This window comes from Lagopus muta, chromosome 17 (assembly GCF_023343835.1).
Source record: "Lagopus muta isolate bLagMut1 chromosome 17, bLagMut1 primary, whole genome shotgun sequence".
In the NCBI taxonomy this organism is placed as follows: Eukaryota; Metazoa; Chordata; class Aves; order Galliformes; family Phasianidae; genus Lagopus; species Lagopus muta.
The window spans coordinates 9,099,279-9,121,590 of NC_064449.1; the positions used below are offsets into that span (position 1 = coordinate 9,099,279).

General features: G+C 39.2%; 1 protein-coding gene across 3 annotated transcripts in view; it reads right to left on the reverse strand.

The window, feature by feature from the left end:
* Window positions 1-22,312, reverse strand: part of TMEM132D (transmembrane protein 132D) — a 215,527-nt gene that overhangs the window by 119,130 nt on the left and 74,085 nt on the right. For all 3 annotated transcript variants that reach the window (XM_048964351.1, XM_048964350.1, XM_048964352.1), the window contains one exon: window positions 6,558-6,704. In XM_048964351.1, the coding sequence (XP_048820308.1) occupies window positions 6,558-6,704 (147 nt within the window). The remainder of the gene's footprint in view (window positions 1-6,557; window positions 6,705-22,312) is intronic.

Sequence of the window (22,312 nt, forward strand, 5' to 3'; positions counted from 1 at the left end):
ATTTCAACCATAAAGAAATCACAGCCAACTAATTCGCTTCTTATTCTTTGTATTGTCAGGATGAATGCAGAAATTAAGAGAGAGACATGTTCTTTGTCTATGATTAAATTCACTGCTGGACTGTGAGGGCATCATGGAAAATACTTGCAGAAGGTGGAATGGGGTGGAAGAGGTGGAAGTATCACTTGCTGCTGCAGATCACCAGGCAGGGGTAGGAATGAATCACATTACACATTCCTTTCATGTAAGCCAAAATGCTCAGTAATCACACACAGCTCTGCCTGTGGAATCAGACACCTTCAATTTTCTGTCCCACCGCTGTTTGGTTTTGCTGTTTGTTTGTTGTTTTTTGTTTCTTACAAATATATGTGCATGTGTGTGCGTGGTCAAATCAATGACACCCACAAAGACTCCCGCTCTGTCAACACCATGTGCAACCTTGGGCAAGTTATTAAGGCTTCCCCAGTCACAGTGAGTCATAAAACAGCGTGCCATTGACCTCTGCATTGCCTTAGTGATTAGCTCAGTGCAGCTCCCTGCTCAGGGTATCGACTTTTATGCAATTCATTCTAAGCCCAGCTACATAACCCCATTTCACTCCATGCCCATAAACCCCAATAGGTGATTCTGTGCATTACTATCAGAACTGTCTTTAAAGTTCAACCCACTTCCCCTCTATGCCTCCATCAATCTGCAGCCTTATCCTATCCCTACGGATGCAATTAAAGACTGAGAGGTGACTAATTTCAAATAATTAAAAGATAAGTTGTATCTGCATCATCAGTTCATATCAACAACATACACACCTTAAATATTGCAATCCTGGCTCATTCACATAAGCAGTAAATCTATAGATTCAGAGCTGATGTCTAAGTCAAATACCCAGTGAACTTCATCCTTGTACTTGCAGGAATAGCCTAACAATTTATGGAGATGCTAAATTGAATTACATAATTATGTTAACCTTCTGATCCAAGCATTGTTGACATACAAGTGACAGCTAGCCTACACTGACCTTTTTTCATTCCCAAAAATGGGAATCCTCACACTTCAACAGTAACTGGCATATTCTCAGCATAACATTTTAGTCTGAGTAATTAGTCTTATTAGTATTACTTCTTACAAGCTGTTCTCCAAGGAGCAGAAAATCAACAGCACCGTCAGAGATACTTTCACAAGACACATTTTTGCATTCAGTATTAGATTTTTTAGTAGACAGAAGATTACTCAGTTGCCTTTTCCTTTCTAATAGGCAGCAAACTGTTTCTGTCCCAGTGGAATTGTTATTTTGAGCCCTGGGGCTGCTCAGGCTTTAAGGATTCCTGTGATAAGTACGGCAAACAGAGCAAGCATGATGATGATGAATCCTTAAGGTTCTTAAGGGAAATCTTTCCTCCTCAGGTTTAAAATGATATTTATCATGGTGGATAACACCAGGGTAAAAATAAAGACACTAAATATGCATGAGGTTATCCAGACCATTGGAAATGTCCTTTAGCTACTCCAACACCAGGCAGAATTCAAGCCCTACAAAATCAGCCAAGCCTGGGCTGCTGCTGAATAACACGGCTCTCTGTCCCTTATCTCCTCTGACCCAAATATAACCTTTAGAAACTAAGGACATGATGGCTATGTAACGAAAGCTTCAATTATTCCTCTCAGTTATTCATATCTAGGGCATCTGCGTTTACCTAACAGTTGTTCATTAATATTTCACCTTTTGATTTGCCTTAAGATAATAACTACAGACCTTTTTCTTTAATTAGGGTATTAGCATCGAGGATGGTTTCAACAGAAGCACGGTACTGCTTGATAAAATATTTTTAAGAATGAAAAAAAGTGGGTCACCGTGTACAAGAGTGATGCACTGAGCACTGGTTCACACAAACGTGTTTTGCCTTGACATCTCAAAGGGCAAATTCATCTCAGAGGGCAAATTCAAATTTTAAAATGAGAAATGAGAAACAGAATCTTTGCTTTCAAATATGTGAAATATAAGCACGACTTCTGAGATCATTCGTACTTTCACATCGGCACAAAATATGAACTCTTAGAAATAAGAAACTGTATGAAACTCCAGAGCTAACCAGAATAAATGCCTTTACAGCTAGAAAACTGGAAAGCATAGGAGGAGTCAAGCTCTGCTATTTCAGGGTTAAACTAACATATTATATCTGCCTGAATTCATTGATGCTGAAGGAATGGCCAGTTTTTTATGATAAAATCATTACTCAGAAAGTAAGTTTGAAGCCATGTAAGATATCTGTTCAGACCCTAATAATATAAACCACAAATAAATCTGTTTTGTTTGTAATCATACACATTCCCACATCACTTAATATTTTGAAGATGCTTTGCCCTAACAAACATACAGACTAGCTCAACCCTTCCCTCAACTTTGATCCTGCTTGTCCTGATCTAATACCATACTTGCAGGTAACCATCTGAAGGCAGGCTTGATTTTGCTTCAGTTTCTTCATGACAAATGATGAGTTTCTCATGAGGAAACAACACCATGTGATGAGTTCATGTAATTCACACTGCAATGAGGCAACATACACTGGAGCTTATATTTGCCTCAGTGTGTATCACTTCTGTAATTCCAATGAGTAGGAAAATTTATTTCCAAGAAATAACGTACTTCTGGTTGGTAAAGGCACGTGAACACATGAATAGCAAGGAGAAAAATAATAATGGTAATCTAAATCATAAAACTGTGTGTATGAAACATTTTTATGACCACCAGCAAGACACACAATATAATTATTGAGCCCATCAGGCTGTTATTTATGTCACATTCATTGCTTTTGTTGCAATAATCAGAAGTATTTTAGAATTATAGCATTCTTGAGAGTCTGTCATACGTACTGGCAAATGCAACAAATACGAGAATGAGGCAGCAGCTCACTGCTGTTACAGCATAAAAGCTAGACGTTAAATAACTTACCATGAGATTCCATAATAAATGTGAAAATGATAAATATAGAGAGCATTAAGGTAAAAGGTATAAACATCATAAAAATAAAGCATTGAGCAGGAAAATCAAAGTGAATTACGCCATATATTTTCCTGCCTCCTATCTAATATCAAGTTACTTTCTTTTATTATATATGATAGGAATATTAAGCATTAAGATACAGTATAACAAAAACAATGAGACACAGGGGAACAAATGAGGGATATAGCCCAGGAAATACTGTTGATAGTTCTTATTGTGTCAGTGTTATCACAGATTGAATCAGCCACCCTGTAGTTCACAATCAAAATAAGTTTCCCCACCAACAGCACGACCAGCATCTAGCTCCCAGCAGCACAAGCCAATAAGTCCTTTAGTGCCATAGAGCTGTAACCCAAAAGCATAATCAGGAATGTGTCAGATGAAATACCAGCTTTGTAACATTTCCAACAATAAGGAGAGCAAAGCTTATCCATGATACAGTTTGGTTGCATTTGGAGATAAGAAAGTAAACAGCCATATTCAAAGATTCTACTTGGTGGAGGCCAAGCTTTGCCTATTTCATACGTGCTTGGATGAACGGTCTCACTCTTCCACAAGCACAGAAAACAACAACTTATTCTCCCATAAACTGGCAAACATTTGTACTCTGAGATCTAAACACAAAACATTTTAAAAGCATCATTTTAGATATTAGAATCACATCAGAGCATCCTGCTTATTGTCTCCACAGCTACAGATACAGGGAAGTGGTATCAGTAGTGTTTACCAAATAAGGGACTGATGTCCTTGAATTTATCTTAGATGCTTCCTGAAATTATTCAAAGTTTGTTTTAGGCATGTCATAAAACCTACTAAGACTACATCATCATCTGCCTTAATGGTTTTCCAAATCCTTTGCACCTGGTCTGCTTCCAATCAAACAGGGAACAAAAGAGAAGAGCAGGCAAGAATCCAGATCTCACATTTTTGCCAATTCTTTCATCAGTTCTCACTAGAGAGCTGAGCAGGAATGCTCAGATTCAGAAACACTGAGAAACAACAATAATCAAGGAAAACATTCTTAAATTGCAGTACTGGATCTTATCCTTCTATTCACCTCATTAAGGAGAACAAATATCAGCCACCTTCGAAAAGAAAAAGCAAAGGATGACGCATATTGGGGTTCAAATTCCCTGATTCAATCATTGCTTAAATTTTTCCCAAGTCACATTTCTGAGCCACTGATTAATTCACATCACACAGATTTCTATCTGGTTTAATGGTTGTCTACGTGGAAATAGAGATGGAAGATAGATAGTTCTCAAAGGAGAACAAAAGAGCTGTACAGATGATGCAATTATTAAGCCCATTTAATAATATCATGGGTCAGGATTTGGAGTGTTACAAAATTATCATCATCTGAGAATGAGATCAGAAGAATTGGGAAGAACTTCATAATTGCTTCACCACTAATCTGGAACACTGTCACAAATCCACAACAAGCAAGGCTCTGAGAACTTCAAATCATATTTGACAGATGGGCTTAATTAGTTATTCTCCTACAAACTCACAATATTTGCTGTTAATATTCATGCTAAAACACCCTGCTGGCTGCGATAATATTTATGTTAATCCTGTTATGATAAGCTTTAGGTGCCAAAACCTTTCCACATAAAATGACTGATATATTTCAAACTTAGACAGAGAAACACTTGGGCATCCTGGTTAAGTTTGTCACTTGCACACGTGTCTCCTTAATCTGTGAAATTACATCTGTCACTAAAAGTCAGCTTTATCAACACTATCTTCTGATCCATGTAAAAATCGTTAATTAACATTGCCATCTATGCATTCATATGATCAGATCTCTCAGTTTTAGGAATTATTAAATAATATGCAAATAGAGCTTGTAAAATTTGTAAATGAACTACAGAGGCAAACAATTTGGTAAAAGGCATTAATATTTAACTGCTATCCACTTGTGCATATGTAGTGTCATCAAACATTTCTGGAACTGGGAAAAAAAATTGTTTCCCATAAAACACTGATCATCCTTCCTAAAATGAATAGTAAAGCAGGCATGACTAAACTTAATGAGAAAAGCATCATACTGAATTGCAAATATGCTTGATGATAGTATTTGTTTACAAAAAATAACTAAGTTGTTTTCAAAATTCAAAAGCACAGAAAGCTCAACTGGTGAATTCACATGAAATAAGTTAAAACAAAAGTTAAATATGAGTTGCATACATATGTATGATGTATGATCTTGTCTGCTCCTGAATTTCCTTCCAAAATATGTAACAGCTCACATATATTTTAATAAACATGAAGCCATGCTTGTATTCAGCACATGAAAGTACAAGAAAGGGTCACTTTGAAAGCTTGCTCTTGAATGATGAATATTGAAGAGAAATAAGATGCCAAGCTTCAATTCACCCATGATGTTGCATTATATTTTCCTGATGAAGAAGAGAAATTGGGCCAACGCATTCCATGGAACCAACAAGATAAAGTGTGATGGGAAACTCATTGTTGATATAATCTTTGGTTCTGATCCAATGCCTATTTCAGTCAGCAACAATATTCACACTGTCTATATGTAGTTTTGAATTGGAATTTTAAAGAATGCAACTGGTTGTGCTAGGCAATAGGAAGGTGTGATGCTGACACGTGTGGATACATCTCTTTAACCAATAACATTTAGGTCAGATGTCTGACAACAGATGATAGATCATAATTATTCTCCTCTCCTTTTTACGACATAAAGTTTCCTACTTATTAGGGGATATTTATTTAAAAAAAAAATAAATCAAAAATCCATTATAAATCCCTCAAACCTGTAAGATTTTGTAAAGTGTCAGAAGCAAATCACAGCAAAATTGGAATTTTCATGTTGTATGGTAAGTTTCCTAGCGGCAATACCAAACATTTGCAGGCAGTCAGATCCCTGTAAACACACACTTGACATACATTTCCAGAAGCAATGGACAAGCAGCAGAAAATGATATCAAAATTGATTCACTACAGCATTCAGTTGTGACTAGAATAGGAACATCCACCTCCCAGTTGATGGCTGTTTGAGAGGTCAGGGTCCTAGCAAAATGCTTGCACAATGGGAGTGGAAAATGGAAAACTTCTATTCTTCTTCATGTTAAAAACTCATATAAATCACACTGGGGAAAAAAAAAACTGGGGGTTTCATGCTGTAGGTTTTAGATTCCTCTGCAAATCTTTGAATTTAAAATAAGTAAATAAAATCCAAAACAACCCTATAATTACCCATGGTATAATGCCTGGCAGCAAATAATTTGAAAAGATTAAATAAGTCACAACCAGATGCTGAGATATGAAACACATTCTTCCAAATACTATTTGAAAATGGTATTTCCTACTAGCTTTAAAACTTTCTTTGGGTATTAAGACTGAACAACAATTTCTGTTCAAAGCGCACGCGGCGCAATTTACAATCAGTACAAAACAAAGACGGCCTCATCTTTTCCAAAAGCATTTTTATCATTCTCTATAATAAAATTTATTAAAACTGTGCCACGGTGCTTTGAAAAAGGAAAAGAAAAACCATCCATTATGAAAAGGCAGAATGCTGGAAATGACCTACCTGTTTTCAGAGGCAGCAGACTTTCTCTGGCAAACAATAACAGCTGGTGCATATTTCCCCGTATAATCCACACTCTCTCTGATATCCCACAAGTATGGGCTGCTGGCTCTTACGCTGAAAACATTCACACCTTTCTTCACCTTTGCCCTAGGAGGAACAAGAGTGCAGTTGACCAGCTTGATCTGCTACTTTTTGCTTCATTTTCTCCTTTCTGCCCCACAGAAAATGCTACAGCTCAGAGTTTGAGAGGATTACAAGGGAAAGAGATGAGAGAAGTAATTAAGCATTACACATTTAAAAAAAAATAATACCAAGATAAAAATCTTATTGAACTAATGGTTGTTTTTTTTTTTCCTTCCAAATCCCATCATCTTTCTGAATGCACAAAATTTCTTCATTGTCCTTCAGTAGTATTGAGTTTAAATGTTGTATCAGTTCTGGCCCTAAAAACACTTAAAAATATTCTTTCTCCAAGAGAGAACTGTTTCCTTGGAAGCCGATCTCCACGTATGACAAAATGTTACAGCCATGATGACTGGAATGAATTGTGGTTGGTGCATACTGACATAATTCTTTTAGCTTTGAATATTCAACAAAGAGGAGGAATCACATCCATATTTTAAAACATCCGTTTCATTTTTTCTTAGGCAATGCTGTAATCCTTAATTCTTTTTTCTCCCCTTCTTTAACCAAATATCTCAAGGCACTACTGAATTATTCCAAGATGTAACGTTGGCCAATTTGCTGAATTAGGAGTTTCAGTTATTGTCAACTTTTTGTTTGCAGATGTGTTTACAAAACCACAAAGCCCATTGTGGTCAAACAGCCTCATACACGAGCTGTTAGGAGATGACAGTTTAATTGTTTTTGCTTAAAATCTCATACACAAAATCCATTCAATGTTAGGGCAAATTCTCAGTTCTGGGGGAGAAAACAAGAACATACGTGATTTTTTTTGTATAAACTGCTGCTGCCATGCAGGAATGCTAATATCAGTCAAAGAAACACTATCATCTCTGCCTACTCAAGAAATCTTTGGAGGACAACGTCGCACAAATTTGCAGAATAAAAAGCCAAAGTATTTCTTCAACCACATTGGGCAAAAAGTATTTCATTTCTTCTTCCACTAATTCAACAGCAGTAGCTGCAATTTCTTCAGCATACATGGAAGAAGGACAACGTGAGGACCTGCCAATTTGTGCTCAGGCTGTTTCTGTGCTAATATTACAAAACATACTTTAAGCAGACGCAGTTCCTAGACCATGAATGTCGCTCAGGATGAGAGACCAATGGTCAAAAAATGGAAATTGAACAGCATCCCTGGCATCAGAGAGAAAGGAAGGGAGATGGAAAAAGGCCAGATGGTCTGGATGAAACACATTTCAGCATATGGCTGCGCCCAGTGCCAGTGACCTGTATCTGGCCCCATCTTCCCATTCCACTTCTAGAAAGGAAAACTGCTGGGTGTCAACTAAGATCCACAAGAGAAATACAATTCCCACTTCAAGGGAAATAGAGGTGGCTCACATCCTTCCAAGCTTAGATGGCTGTGCTTAAGAAATACTTCTAGGTCTGTAACGTGGTCACCGTCTCTCCAAAAGCTGATTATGGGCAATAAGAAGATGCCAGTGTGTGATTTCAGCTGCTGAGCTGAGCACGCACGTATTGAACAGCCAGTTACCCCAATGGAGCCAATTCACAGCACCTCAGGGCAACATCCATTCCCCTCACAGCCAGACACTGCTTGTGACAGTGCAAGGGAGTAACTGCTTGCATTTGAACTTGTCCGTACATTTGGCTCCTGGGGTTTGCTGTGCAGATAGTCACTGTGGATGTAGCAGACAGCACATTTGTTGAGCTGTGATGTCCCTATGGTCTGCACATGAGTATGCCTAGGATTTCTGTATGGCATGGTGTCTGGTCAGGATGCACACACAAAAAACAGCCTTGGGCTTTTCATACTCTACCTTGCTGTGCTGGCATATACGCAATAACTTTATCTAATGGAAAAGGCAATACAGGGTCTCAATCCAGCTAATTGATGAAATTTTTTTTTTTTTTTTTTTAATAGCATTATAAAGCAGACCAAAAGAAGTGTCCAGACACAGTAACTCATATCATCCTCTTATTTAGTGTCTGGATTCCTTGAAATGCCAGTGATGATGTAAACCAGCAGCAAAATGGACGCAAAACCAGAAAGCCAAGCCAAGTGTGCTTATATTTGACACTCACATTATTCAGCGATTGCCATCCAGAACTGATTCCTAACGTTTCAATTAGATATATTTAGGTATACTCCTTACAATAATTGCAGCCTATGGGTCAGCATTTCTTAGAAGAGCCTTTGATAAGGTCTGCTTCAGTCATCCAATAAAACCCAATCTAATTTTATTGAAAAAAGTAACAAAATTAGTGTTTTCCACAAATAGAGGTAACTCTTCTTGGAAGAATCACTTAAATATCCCTCTATATTTAGGATTAAAGTTTCAGTTCCACGATCCCAGGAAAGACATTTTTCCGTAGCTTGCCTTGATGCTGTGTTTGCTACTTGTAGGAGAAATTGCAGAATTTTATTCACCCATTTTACGATGGCAATAGCACTGAGCAATTACCGAAGGATGACCTGGATGAAACAGGGTTAATAATAACTGAAGGTATGTTATTTGTCAATGGATAAAATTGAAGATACCTGAGATGAAAACACTAGGGCTACTGTCAGGGCTCAGCTACTGTCTTGCAAATCTGCTTTATTGAATTGCTTGGCTGTCAGAGGGCAAGCTGGATCTTCGACCTGTCAGCTGCTCCTGAGAGGGCTCATGAGGCCGCCTCTTGGTTCAGGCACAGTTCAGTCTGGCAAGATTTCCCAAGTGCCATATACATAAGAGGCTGATGACACAGGTTTTTCATGTATTTGCTCACGGTTAACAGTTAAGTACATCTCATTGCACGTTTGCTTAAAATACCACGGCTGGGCAGCACAAAGTAAAGCTGTTGGATTATTTGTATTCACCACTTTACTTTGGGCCAGATTTCATACTGGCAAAGTGGAGGAAAGAAAAGGCTTACTAAACTTTTCAATTTTTTTTTTTTTTCCCCCAAAACGATGAGTTTATTCAGCTAAATATATTCGTAGCAGTTTCTACAGCTTGTTATTTACCTCTGGAGCAGTGTTCTGAGCCTTGTAAGTAGCTCAGTCCTTACCCCAAATCAATCACAGCGAACAAAACCCCTGGGAGCTCTCGATCCCTGAAAACCCGTCAAGGCTGACAGGATAGAAAGCAAGGGAAGGGAGAAAGAAAAACGTAGAAGGAAGTCCCACAGTCAATACATCACACCTGAAATCAAGCAAATACATTCCCTAAGTGCATAAAGATAGCAATTCCCAATTCTATCTCATGATCCTCAAGCCACAGTTTACTCTGGTGATAAAAGAGGCTTCAACTCAGCTGATTTGAACGCAGGCATTGTCCTTTTCCATTTATCAAAGCATATTTTAGCTTCTCCCACTTTTCGCAGCTTACAACCAGCGAGCGTTTAGCTTTCAGCCCATGTCATTACTGCAGGCTGATAATGGCTGTGAAATTGTTACTTAAGTGTTGTATAAAGTGGAACAGCTGGCTGGTGAAAAATAACAGCCTTACAGCACGTGTAGTGCTAAGTGCCATGGGATACTGCCGACAAAGTGCCTGGTTTGAAATAGCACAGAGAAGGGAAAGACAGAGCCAGAACACACAAATTCACCCTCTAGACATGTCAGAGATGAAAGGCAAGGAATACACAGGAGCTGTGTGCCACAGGCATGGCTCCCCCTCCTCATTTCACTCCTGACTGTGTCCTGCATGCAGCACACAAACACCACACAGCTTCACTCCAAAACAAAGTGTGTGTAAACAGAGTGTAACCCCTAAGCAGATGTAAATAAAGGTGTTTTAGATCCATGACATTGAATCTAGCTTTCTATTCCTGCAAGCACTCAGGGCAAAGACAAGCAGGAGCTCTTCACGCTCTTTCTGAGAAAGTGAGCTACTTTTCACGTTAAAGCAAAGGCAAAAAAAGAGAGAAAGACTGTTAACACTGGTACTACCCCTGGTTATCATCCTGTTACCAGTGGTGTCAGGAAGGTGGCAGATAAACTGTTTGCAGAAGGGTATATTTTCAGGAGCTCCTAGGCACCAAGCAGACATCACTGCCACTTAGCATGCTCTGGATTTGACTCATCACCATGGCTGCTGAAAGCTCTTCAGAAATAATGTGAGGGAGTTTCTATTTATCTTCAGTGCTTTTTCCTGCCCAGAGCCTAATCTTGACCCAGCAATGACCACATGATGTCTCTATGCCAATATTTCACCTCCAGCAGCAATCTCCTCCCTTTCCAAGGTCTTAATTTTGCTGAGCAACCTCAGCACCAGTTCTATTCTAATTGCAGATATGGGAAAATATGTCTTACAACCCAATCCTTTAGACTGCTGCCAATTATTCTGCCTTTAGTTGGATCATATATCAGGAGACTTCATACTAACCATCTGAAGACTGAGCTTTTCGTTTTAGATCAACCTTGACCCAGCTTATAAAAAATGAGGATTTGGATGGCAGGATATAACGTACAGAGTGGCTTCTGCAAGGCCTTCTTGCACTTATTTTCCCCATTGACTACTTCACGTACAAATCAGTGCTGTCAGTTGTTTTCAGAAGATGCCTCAAAGTTTCTTCAGGTTACACTAATAGTTTCACTGATTGAAAATCCACAACAGAAGAGAATCGGGAGTCCCTGAGATACTGATGGAGTTAGAATAATTTATGGAGAGCGATCTAGCACAACATAAGCTATTTAAAGCTGTATAATATACCCACAAACTCTTATTAAGGTCTGTGGTTTTCAGCCCTGTGAGACAGAAACCGGTTATCATTATGCATCACCATGAAAGCAGATTAAAATTAAATCAATCTGTTTATCTGTGGGTTTGCAATGCAGCTTTTCCTAAGTATAACACGTTCCCCATCTAATTAACATTTCAGGGGGAAAAACCATTCCACCCAGACAACAAAGCACCTTCGTTCAAATGGAGATATTACCAAAAAATATATAGTCCAGGTGGATTTATTTCAATTAGTACTAGGGCACAGTACATATTTAGGATTCAAAAGCTGAATTTTGCACACCAGGAGTTAAGTGAAATAGATCTCTCTGTAATACGTATCTCCAGGACTTGAGAAAACTGCCCGTGGTGTTTGTGGTTTACATGTATGCTGTCGTAGATATATGTATAAATGCAAGCACTGCATACAGATTTAGGTTTTATGCCTGTGGCTTTCAAAAAGGAAGGCCATATTAAATTATGCAAAATACACCAGTGTCTGGAGAATTAAAAGTGAAGTACATTTACAAATCAATCTGAAGGAGAAACGTACGGTCTGTAGTCTGACCTCTATTTGGTTTATTAAACAGGTCACGAGACACCCCAATTCTCAGTAGGAACCAGAACTTCTGATGCTCTGCAGAACTGGATCTTCCTCTTGTAGACGAGCTCTGAGTCAGAGCTCAGGAAGCAAACTTTAGAAGGTGTGTGAGTAACAAGAATAGCAGCACTGTGCCTCCCTGGAGATCCCAGCAGCTGTCATCCTGGGACTCCCAGCACAAAAGAAAAGGTTTTTCATGTACTTCATGGGTGTGCAGCAGTCTGGCTGCTGCACCTTCCTGCTGATTTCATCTTGTGGAACGTATGCAATGCCAGATAAGTGGCAAAGCAGCAAGAAGGAAGAAAATAGCAGTGATGTATCCTGAAGTGACACTATAGAAACAGAGGCTACCAGCAGGCAAAATCTCAGTAACAGGATAGATAAGACACCACTATTACAACTGGAGACATTACTTTGAAGAGTTGTCCTAAGGAGCTATTATTGTACTGATGGACAAGCTGGTGCTCCAGCCTGTAGCCATATATCAGTACAAATGATGAAGCAAGCATAGAGATGCTGAAGGGGAGATAAAATCTTAAGGTTCACGGTTTGAGAGCAAGGTGAGAAGGGAGTCCACACACTGTTTACCCCAAGCTACTCACCAAATAGAGTATTGTAATGGAGCAGTGATTTACTGTCACCTCTCCAGGCTGTATGGCACTTTTTCCCTACAGGAATAGAAAACTGAGAAATAATGAGCAACAATGCTAAACTAAATATTTATGTATTCAAGTATGTGAAGAAAGCTGTTTGTTTACAGAAATGAAAGACGAAGATGAATAGCATTGCCTGCTGACTTAAAGTGGTTGGGAGCCCAGACTGCTTCCAACTATCGTTTCCAAAATAAATGCAAAATATGATGTAGGGTCTGAAATGTATCTTTCTAAATTGCCTGTAAAAGGAAAACAATGCAACACAATTCCTTCCTTTCCTGACCAGGCATCAGCAAAACAGCTAACAGCACAGCCTGTACTTCAGACAAGTTCTTTAATAAGACTTTGCTTTAAGAAGGGGGTGAAAACTTACCAAATGACTGGAGATTTTGTGCACGGAAAAATCGAGTGTCATTTACCTTATATTACAGGTGCAAAAAACAGCAGGTAACAGCTACCAAAGTAAGCAAAGGGAGCTGACTGTGAGCAATGCCCAGAGAGTCATCCAGAGCACAAGGTGCACATAATGAGGGATTATCCAGCTACCCATTGTAGGCTGAGTAAAACCAAGCAAGGAATAACAATGTTTTAAAGGACATTTATTTATATGTGTGTCTCTGAATGTGCATACATTTTTATGCTGAGCAGACAAGCAACAAGAGAAGGAGCCCTGGATTCATTTAAATGGGCTGAGAATGTTAGGAGCACAGTGAATGAAGCGAAGGCTGACGGACCACACAGCATGAGTCTTCCAAAGACAGCAGCTGCAGAAATATTCTCTGTATCTACCAAGAATCAATGGGATTACACTTTGACAAGGGATATTTACACATCAAGAAAGCTTTTTATGACTAAGAAGGATGGCAAAGCACTGGAACAAATTGCCTGGTGCTTTTGTACAGTCTCAGGCATCAGAAGAGACTGTACCTGTCAGAGATGCCAGAAGAGTTTCAGGTTTAGCCTGCAGATGGAATAGATTCCTCGATGCAACAGCAGTGTGTATCAATACGTAAGAGCCTCAGGAAATCTCTGGACTTGCTCACAGAGAAAACAGCTCAGATTCAACCTGCAGTTGAGGCTCCTGGCAGACTTAGAGCTACAGCAAGCAGGTGAAAAGCTCATCTCTCTGAAGGCATCTGGGCATGCTCTATTCAGAGCAGTTACCCTGAGATATTCATCCACTTGGGATGGTAAGACTGCTTCTTTGAGCTTACCTGTAAAGCAGGGTCTGATGCAGTAGTGTTTTGAAGTCAGCCCCAGCTCTGAATTTGCCCTTTCATTTCCCAACAGTGACAACTTGAGAGTCACAGCAGTCTTAGTGAAAGATGCAGTACTTGGATGTGGTACCAATTCATTATTGGAAAGCTTACTTCAAAATCTGTAAGTGGGACAGTTCTGAACTACTTCCAAATCACATCCTAATGCAAAACGAAATGACAGTGTCACTGAGTAAGAAATGAGAAGATTACCTCAGTAGTGCTAACGAAGACCGATCAGTGAAAATGAGTTAGCAACGTTCCCTAGCAACTTCCCACAGCTGCAGACAAAATCATCTTATGGACATCATACGAATTGCGAATACAGTTACTTTAAATACAAATTCTCTCATCCATTTCCTACACGCAGACCCCTCTAGGAGGTAACACAGGAGCAATTTACAGCAAGCTGTACCATAGCATTATCTTGCCCCAGAATTAATAAAAAAGACCCACGGATCCATATGAGCTCTGTTTGTCCTTCACTCAATGACACGCATGTCAGATGTTCAAAGAACAGCATCAGAGAAGCAAAAAAGCAGCATATCACAATCTTTGCTGCAAAATCCCTGAGTCTGCAAACCCTTTTTTCAAAAATGCGTTTCCTCACTCGTGGGAGCAATTTTGCTGATTCCTAATGGCATTACTTAAGGTTTACTGATTCAGATCTATAGTAAAGAAAATGTAAACTAATGCATAATTAAAGAGTTCCAATTCTTTAACAGAGAAATAGCCTGTGTTGCTTCAAAGCATTGCTATCAGTATTAAATGGATATTCACTAAGCAAATCAAACAGTGGTTTTTGTTATACACACAAAATCTGGGGCTGTATGCTATACATCCATTCTAACACATTTAACCACTTCTGTGCCACTTGCATGAGAGGCTACTAAAGCAACATTTGCTAAATAATAGCAAGGAGTTCTGCTGCAGGCAAACCCTAACATCTCAGTGCAGCCACTGATGCAGAAGGGAGTTCAATTAATGCAATAATGACACTGTTCAAAATTATTCTGTCCTTAATGTAGGGTACACACAGCATTGCCTGTATCCAGCAGCAGCAGCTAACCCCAGTGCATGTCACAGCACAGTTCTGATTCTGATTTTTACGTGGGAAGATCCGAAGAGGAGGGCTGGGCTGATCCCAAGTAAGCAGAAACAGAGATGACTTGGTATTACGCAAAACCCTCCTTGTCAGCTGCTCTACAAGATAGAGCTATTTTGCAGGAACACAAAAGCAGCTGGTAATCCTCTCCACATGTAAATCCTGAAAAATTAATAATTGCACCTCCTCTCAGCCTCAGATTTCATGCATTTCCATGGACTGATTTATTCTACTTGTGCATTTTAATATAAGAAAGATGAGAAGGATGTGGAGGCTTCTCCTCATTACATGCAACTGTTCAAATGAACCTGCTGTAGAACGAATGGGTAGGAAAACACTACTGCCCACATAACCATGGTCAAATATAAATGCAATAAGGCAATCAAAACATCAACACTGTGGATGAAATGGCCAAATGACAAATTGCTGAGAGAGACAGAATAGAAGGGGGCTGAATAAACCAAGATGCAGAGAGAAAATCTGCAGAGAAAGGATCTAGGAAAATAATTTCAACCATGAGTTTATCAGAGATCAACTTTCTCTCATTCTTTAAATCACAAGAAATGTAAGCTCTTGTTTCAGGAATCCCTATGCTCCTATTAGAAAGGAAGGATTTTACAACAGAGCATAACACTACCATTCAGCATGGGAAACCTGTATGGTTATAGTGAGAAGGAAATTAATAGTCTGCCTGGGGATTAAGGCATCTTTCAGATCCAGTAAAACCCCAATGTATGCTGGCTAAGCCTCGCCTCTGATCAATTAACTTCTGCTCTCCTGCCAAGTGGATTTGCAGAACTCAAACCTGCTTTTGGAGGAGGTCTTACAGTCGTATTGACAGCACTAATGTTCAGAAAAAGATCAGAGCACACTAGATGAGGGCAAACGAGAAACTCAGAGTATGCTCAGGATGCAAACTGAACATTCGATAATGCTTACATATCAAATCTGATACCAAAAAACTACATGTGGCTGAGTATTACCCATTTAAGAAAATACACAAAAATAAAAATTATTTTTCCAAACAAGATACCAGTAGCAACAGAGATTTGTTCTCATAATAGGTACTTTGAGGCATTCAGTATGTTCTACTCCATGAAATGTACTGTACAAGCTTCTGTGACCAACTGAAGCACCACAGACAATTGATGTTAGCAGAATATAATAATAGTATTTTGACAACTGGGTTAAAATTGACATTAATAAGAAAACACAAAGCCTAGTGAGCTAACACAGCGCAGAGATGTTAACCTTGGTTTCATATTTACTGAGGAGACTCAGTACAATAGTCCCATTGATGACAATGGGGCAGTGGAACCACTCTGATTCAAAAGCAAAGTACCCACATCCCACAGATCCCAGGTATAACACTTCTCTGGAGATTTCTAGTGCAAGAACAGAGCTAACCCATCCTCACTTAGCCTTCAGATCAAGGTATTTCCAGGTAATTGGTGAAGAGTCACAGATGTTACTCTCACCTTCTTTGATATATTTTTTTTCTTAAATGAGTTTAAGGGAAAGGAAAGGCAGGTATGTTTTCCATAAAGAACATCTCCCTAGCAATAGCTGGAACCTCCATGTAAATAAGGTGTGTACAAGGCTATCATTGTGAAAAACACACAATTATACTCCCAAATACAGAGGTAAACGAATCAATAAACATTGGTAATGAAAAATTAGGTCTGCAGCTCATTCAGCCTCATTGAAATTAGCAGCTCATGAGCTACCTTTCACAGATTCTTTATAGAAAAAGTTCTCTTTGAAGACCTATTTCAAGTCCACAATAAAGGTAGCTCTGTGCGTCATGCTCCACTGCACGATCCTTTGAACAACTGTCTTTGCAGCTTGAGGCACTTTGTAGAGGAACTAATTAAACAATGGCCCCTGCCACCACGGGTCCTGCTGTGAGAGAGCTGATGATGACGTGACACACGTGCTGCAAGCAAAGAGCACAAGCAAGCAAACCATGACAACAACCAAGAAATCAAAGGGTTGGGGGAAGGACGGCAAGTGTGGTTGGTATTTAAATGTATTCCTTACCACCATACTGTGCTGTGGTGAAAGAGCCATGAAGGGGACTCGGAGGGGGCTGCACAGTCACACAAGGCCAATACAGGGCTTGGGAAAACAAAGGTGCCTTTGCACTTATAGAAAGAAAGCAGCAAGTGGCAGCCTCCACTTTGTGGCTACTGAGACTCTCTTGGAACTGCTGTTTTTGGCCAGGAGACATGGAAAGAGAAGCATAATTAATGGTATAAAAAGTCCTTTCTGGTTGACAGAACTACTGGTTGCCTCTACAGATTGACAAAAAGACCCTTTTTCTCTTGACATATTGCATTTGCAAGCAAATATATTGAAGTAAAGATGTCAGGCATAAACATTTTAGCAATCATCATCACAAACCTGTCTTATTATTAGGATTACTTCTATTAGGATCTTACAAAATTTGTGGCAAAACCTGTAATTTAGTTATATCTCAGTGATCAAAGTCTCCTATAGTTTTTTTTAGGAATCACTATTTGCTTGTGTTGCAAACATCAAGAAGCTGCTTGTTGCAAAAGAGCCACTTTGGGTAAGGATGGCATAAACCCACCAGTCACTACATGTAACATAACCTACGCACTGCCCACTCCATGGGGATGCAGAGTCTGACTGGAGAGATTGTTTCCTGAGCAAAAACACTGGCACTTCATCATCTTTATTTGGGCATTTCCTACTCAAGTGTTAAAAAAAGATGCTATCAACCAGAATACACAAGCATCGTGGGCACACTGGGTCCCTTGTGCAAGATGTGGCACACAGAATGACTGCATGCACAGAGTAGAGCCAAGCAGGGCATCTTCACTGTAGGGGGCGGGGGGGAGAAACTGTGGGTACAAAGGGCAAATAAATCTGCCTCAGGTTTTTTTCTAAATAAAGAATTTTTTCCTTTTCCAAAAACATATGCCTGGAAGTCAGGGAGTGACTGCTGGGGAGATTTACTAAAATAGTGCACACTCGAAACAAAACCCCCAACAATTTAATCTGACAAGGCCTCCTGAAGGCAATTTGAAGACCTTCCCTCTAGGAGACTTTCTGACAGAACTATCACTACATATACATACACACACACACACATACACACACACACACTGCAACAGCATCAAATGATGCACTAATTAATTTTCAGTCCACTTCGTCAAAAACCAAACCCACTCTGAAGGGAAGAAAAGCCATTAACAGCACCTAAGAGTCAAATATGAGCAGTGAGCTTAACAAATTCTCTTTGTATTAGCAGGGAGACAATAGGTGTGGTACATACAGTTAGAATGAATTATCTGATGACAAATGCTCTTTAAGTTTTTCCTTGAAGAGGAGCAAATTTGGACTGTAATTTGGAAACTGCAGCACTCAGCATAGTACTGCATATCAGAGGCATTATCATATCCTTTTATGCACTGAATGACCAGCAAGCCTTAAGCTGTCTTTGGATGTGCTCTTCTCAAAATTAGGGGCTAATGAAACAGACTACCACTGATAGCAGCATTGCAGAGAAAGACTAACTCATGAAGAAAACAGATGCAATTTACATCTCTACAAAAAAGCAATTTTCAACCCTCTTTCCTACATCTGCACTCCCAAGGAGTGCACCAACTCCATTCCACTTTCAGCATTTCTTATCTTGCTCTATTCTGCCCTTTTCATTTTAGCATTCACCCGATAAAACTATGAGATTTACTCGTAGTTAAGGAACTCTCTACCCATTACTCTTTCTGGCTTCCTTAGAATTTCCTTTAGAAATTCTAGCCATTGTTGTTGACATATACTGGAGCTGCTTCAAAACTGTGCTACCTAATAAGATAACAACCCCTGCAAAACAGCGCTAGCACCAGAAGAATTGACAAAGGCTTTTACTCAAGAGCACCAAATTGTGAAGCTGACATTACTATTGCTAGAAAACTGCCCATTGATTTCATTGGTCACTGAGGATAGCTCAGGTTCATTGCATACAAGTCTATTTTAAGACATTACTGAAACAGCACTGTACTGCAAAGGTGTGTTAAACCACATGGCTTTACTTAGAAAGATGTGTTTGGAAATCAAAGGGTGTAATATACATATTTGCTCCTGTTCTGCACAATAAATTATTTATTAAGCCCGTTTCTCATTTCAAGATTCCTAGACAGGTAGTTAAAAATACTTGAAATGATTTATTCAAGGTTGGAAACACCTGCAGCATCCATAATGCATCTCAAAACAAGCTGTGTTGCTTCCAGAACACACATCATTTTCACCAGTAGTTTGAGACGTCTATAAAACTTCTGAAGAAGTTTAATAAATCTTCCCAAACAGATGCATATAATTGATCTTATAAATTTCTCATGGAAACAGGAGGAACCACTCATTTTTTACACCCTGAGAGGTACCGTGTCTATTAGCTTTCCAAAGGTACCAAACCTTCTCCACATTCATTCATCTAAATAATAATTTTGCACTTCAACCTGCTTTTAGCTAACTACTTTTCTCACCCTCAGCTCACCTGTTAGATGCACCAATCCACCCCTGTCATTTTCACAAGTGCTTGCACAGCCTATCTCCAGTTTGCACTCTTGAAAAGGATCTGCTCTAGCACTGTTGCCACATCTTTGTTGTCTTGTTACTAGACCACTAAGAGGAGTTCACCATGTGGTTACTAATTACTGCTTATGAAAGAGAAGTACAATTTTTGACAGTGCAAGGAAGTACATAATTTCCATACGAGAAAGGGCTCTTAGCATTCACAAAGGAATGTAGAAGAGATGGCACTACTTGTATTATGAATATGCACATTACTATTCTAAAATTGTTGTCACTAATTCACCTTTCCAATTATAAGCCCATTTTTATACTTTATATCACTAAAAAGAGAAACACTAGTTGCGAGTTCTGCTTGAAGCAGTATTTATTAATAACAATATAAATAATACATATGTAAGACTAATTTTAATTCTGTCACCTAAGTTTGGGGTTCCAAGAATTTCTGACATCTAATTGCTCTGTATCACTGCAATGCATTTGATCTGCTTCAGCCTCACTTGGTACGGTTTGGTACCATGGTTTATAACGCAGTAATTCCCAGTACACAGTTCTAAATAAACGTGCCTCAGTGAATAATATTTTTCAAGTTGCTTCTGTTAAATGGTAGACTACATGTTCATACATTCCAATAAATTATTTTTGAAACCTTTGAGAAGTTTTCTAGTTTTAAAAACATGCATCGTCATATTGAAAAGAGGCATTTGTTTATTAGTAGTTTTATAGATTAAAAGGGTCAAGTTGGTCCTTAAAGAATGTGTCCTCAGACCAGACATTTTTCTGCTTATTCCTACTGGCCCCTGGAAGGCATCATTCACATGGACAAAGTAACCACATGCAGACAGTTCTCTGCTGAGTGAGGTCCTACAAATGCTGGCTCTGTGACAACCTGAGAAATCCCAACTATGCAGCCTCCATTCTGACACATACCTTAACCATAACACAATTTCACGAGCTTATGAACACAATAGGAACACACCACCATTAGCAGTCAATAGGATCTAGTCTACAGAACAATTTAGATACTGGAAAGAATTCCAAAAGCATTACCCCTAAATGAAAGAGAAAAGAATTCCACATCCACAATCAAAACAAAGCACATTCAGGTGCCAAACCCATGGCACATCCCTTTCCAAGTCCAGCTGCAGCCTATCTGAATGACTTCCATTTGCAAAGTGTGCCTAAGTGACTGGAACAGAAAGAGGAATCATTTTCTACCTTGGTAAAACATCATTTTTCTCCTCCTGTGACTGTACCAAGGTTTGAGACAATCAGTTCTTATTTAATAGCTATAGGTTTAATAGCTACAATTATCACCTAAAAAGAAATAGGTAGCAATCCTGACGTGTATCTGAAATTAAGTCCTTTTTGTTGGGATTGGAATACACCCACTGTCTTCTCTCATTGTTTATATCCAGCATTTGACTTCATGCCGATTTTTCCCTATAAAGCACAATGATTTAGTGGTTGCTTTCTGAGTTTCATATGGCAGCTGGCCAGGTTTTAATTCCCCCAATCAGCTGATAATGTATTCTTCACAGATTAAATCATGATGTGCCAGGAGCCAAAGAGAAGGCTAGCATCTGAACGACTTGTTTCTGCTTCATTCTGTGAAATATTGATTGCCAATAATAGTAAAAATAAAATAGTATACTATAAGTTCTGAGAAACAATTCTCTCTAAATTCCAAGCCTTTAAACTGTAATCATTGTGAAGGAAAAGTAATGCACATCTTAAGGATCTCAAATGCTGCTTCTGATACTCAGTCACTGGTCAAATCTGAATCTAAACGGCTGTTCTCTTAATGCCCACAGGATACAAATGGCCCAGTTGAGTTTACAGCAGTAATAAAGAACAGACTTTGAGACTGAGTGTAGACTGATACATACTGCAGAGTGAAAAATAAACACACTAAAGCTGCTACATAATTCTGTCAAGCATATGGTTAAGTTACGATTTTATTTAGAAAACAGATTGTGAGAGTGAAGTGATGACAGATGAGAGTATGTTGGTCAGTCATAAATAAGGGTATTCTAATAGGAATTGGGCTTGCTACTGATTATATGCTGCCACACAGATTTAGCGAGATCTAATCAGTTAGAAAATATGGCTTCTTAAACACAGGCTGCAGCTCATTTCCAACTTTTGGTTGCTCACTTGAAAATTCATGAACATTACACTGCATTCAACCTTTGAGAGAGTGATCAGGGAGTTACATTTATGGACTCAATTAGGCATCCTGGTTCCTTGTAAAAGGGCAGGATTACTCCTTCAAGAATGGCTTTCCTGATCCCCAGTGCTCCGCACAGAGATGACTAAACCAGACATAAGGAAATGCTAGAGGCAATCTTAAGTCCTTTTTCTGACCCAGCTTGCTCTACAGCACTTAGATAGGTATCACTGGCTGCATCAAAACTAAGAGACCAGGGAGCACTTTCAAGCTATTCCAGGATGCTCCACCTACACTTGAATTTCTTCTGGGACAAAACCTAGGTGCATATGAGCTCCTGTGACTACTTCTGCAAGGAAGGAAAACCAAGTGTGTGAGCAAGAAGAAAAGCACAGTGTGCTCCAGCCAGGATCCCCCAAGCACCCAGAGATGCACTCTTGATATTGTGATAAATTTATGCAGACTACCCTTCTACTCCAGCTATCTGGAGCAGGAGAGAGGAAAATCCAAGCATAAACCTCTAGCTCATGCATTCCTTTTACAAGACAATACAAGAATCA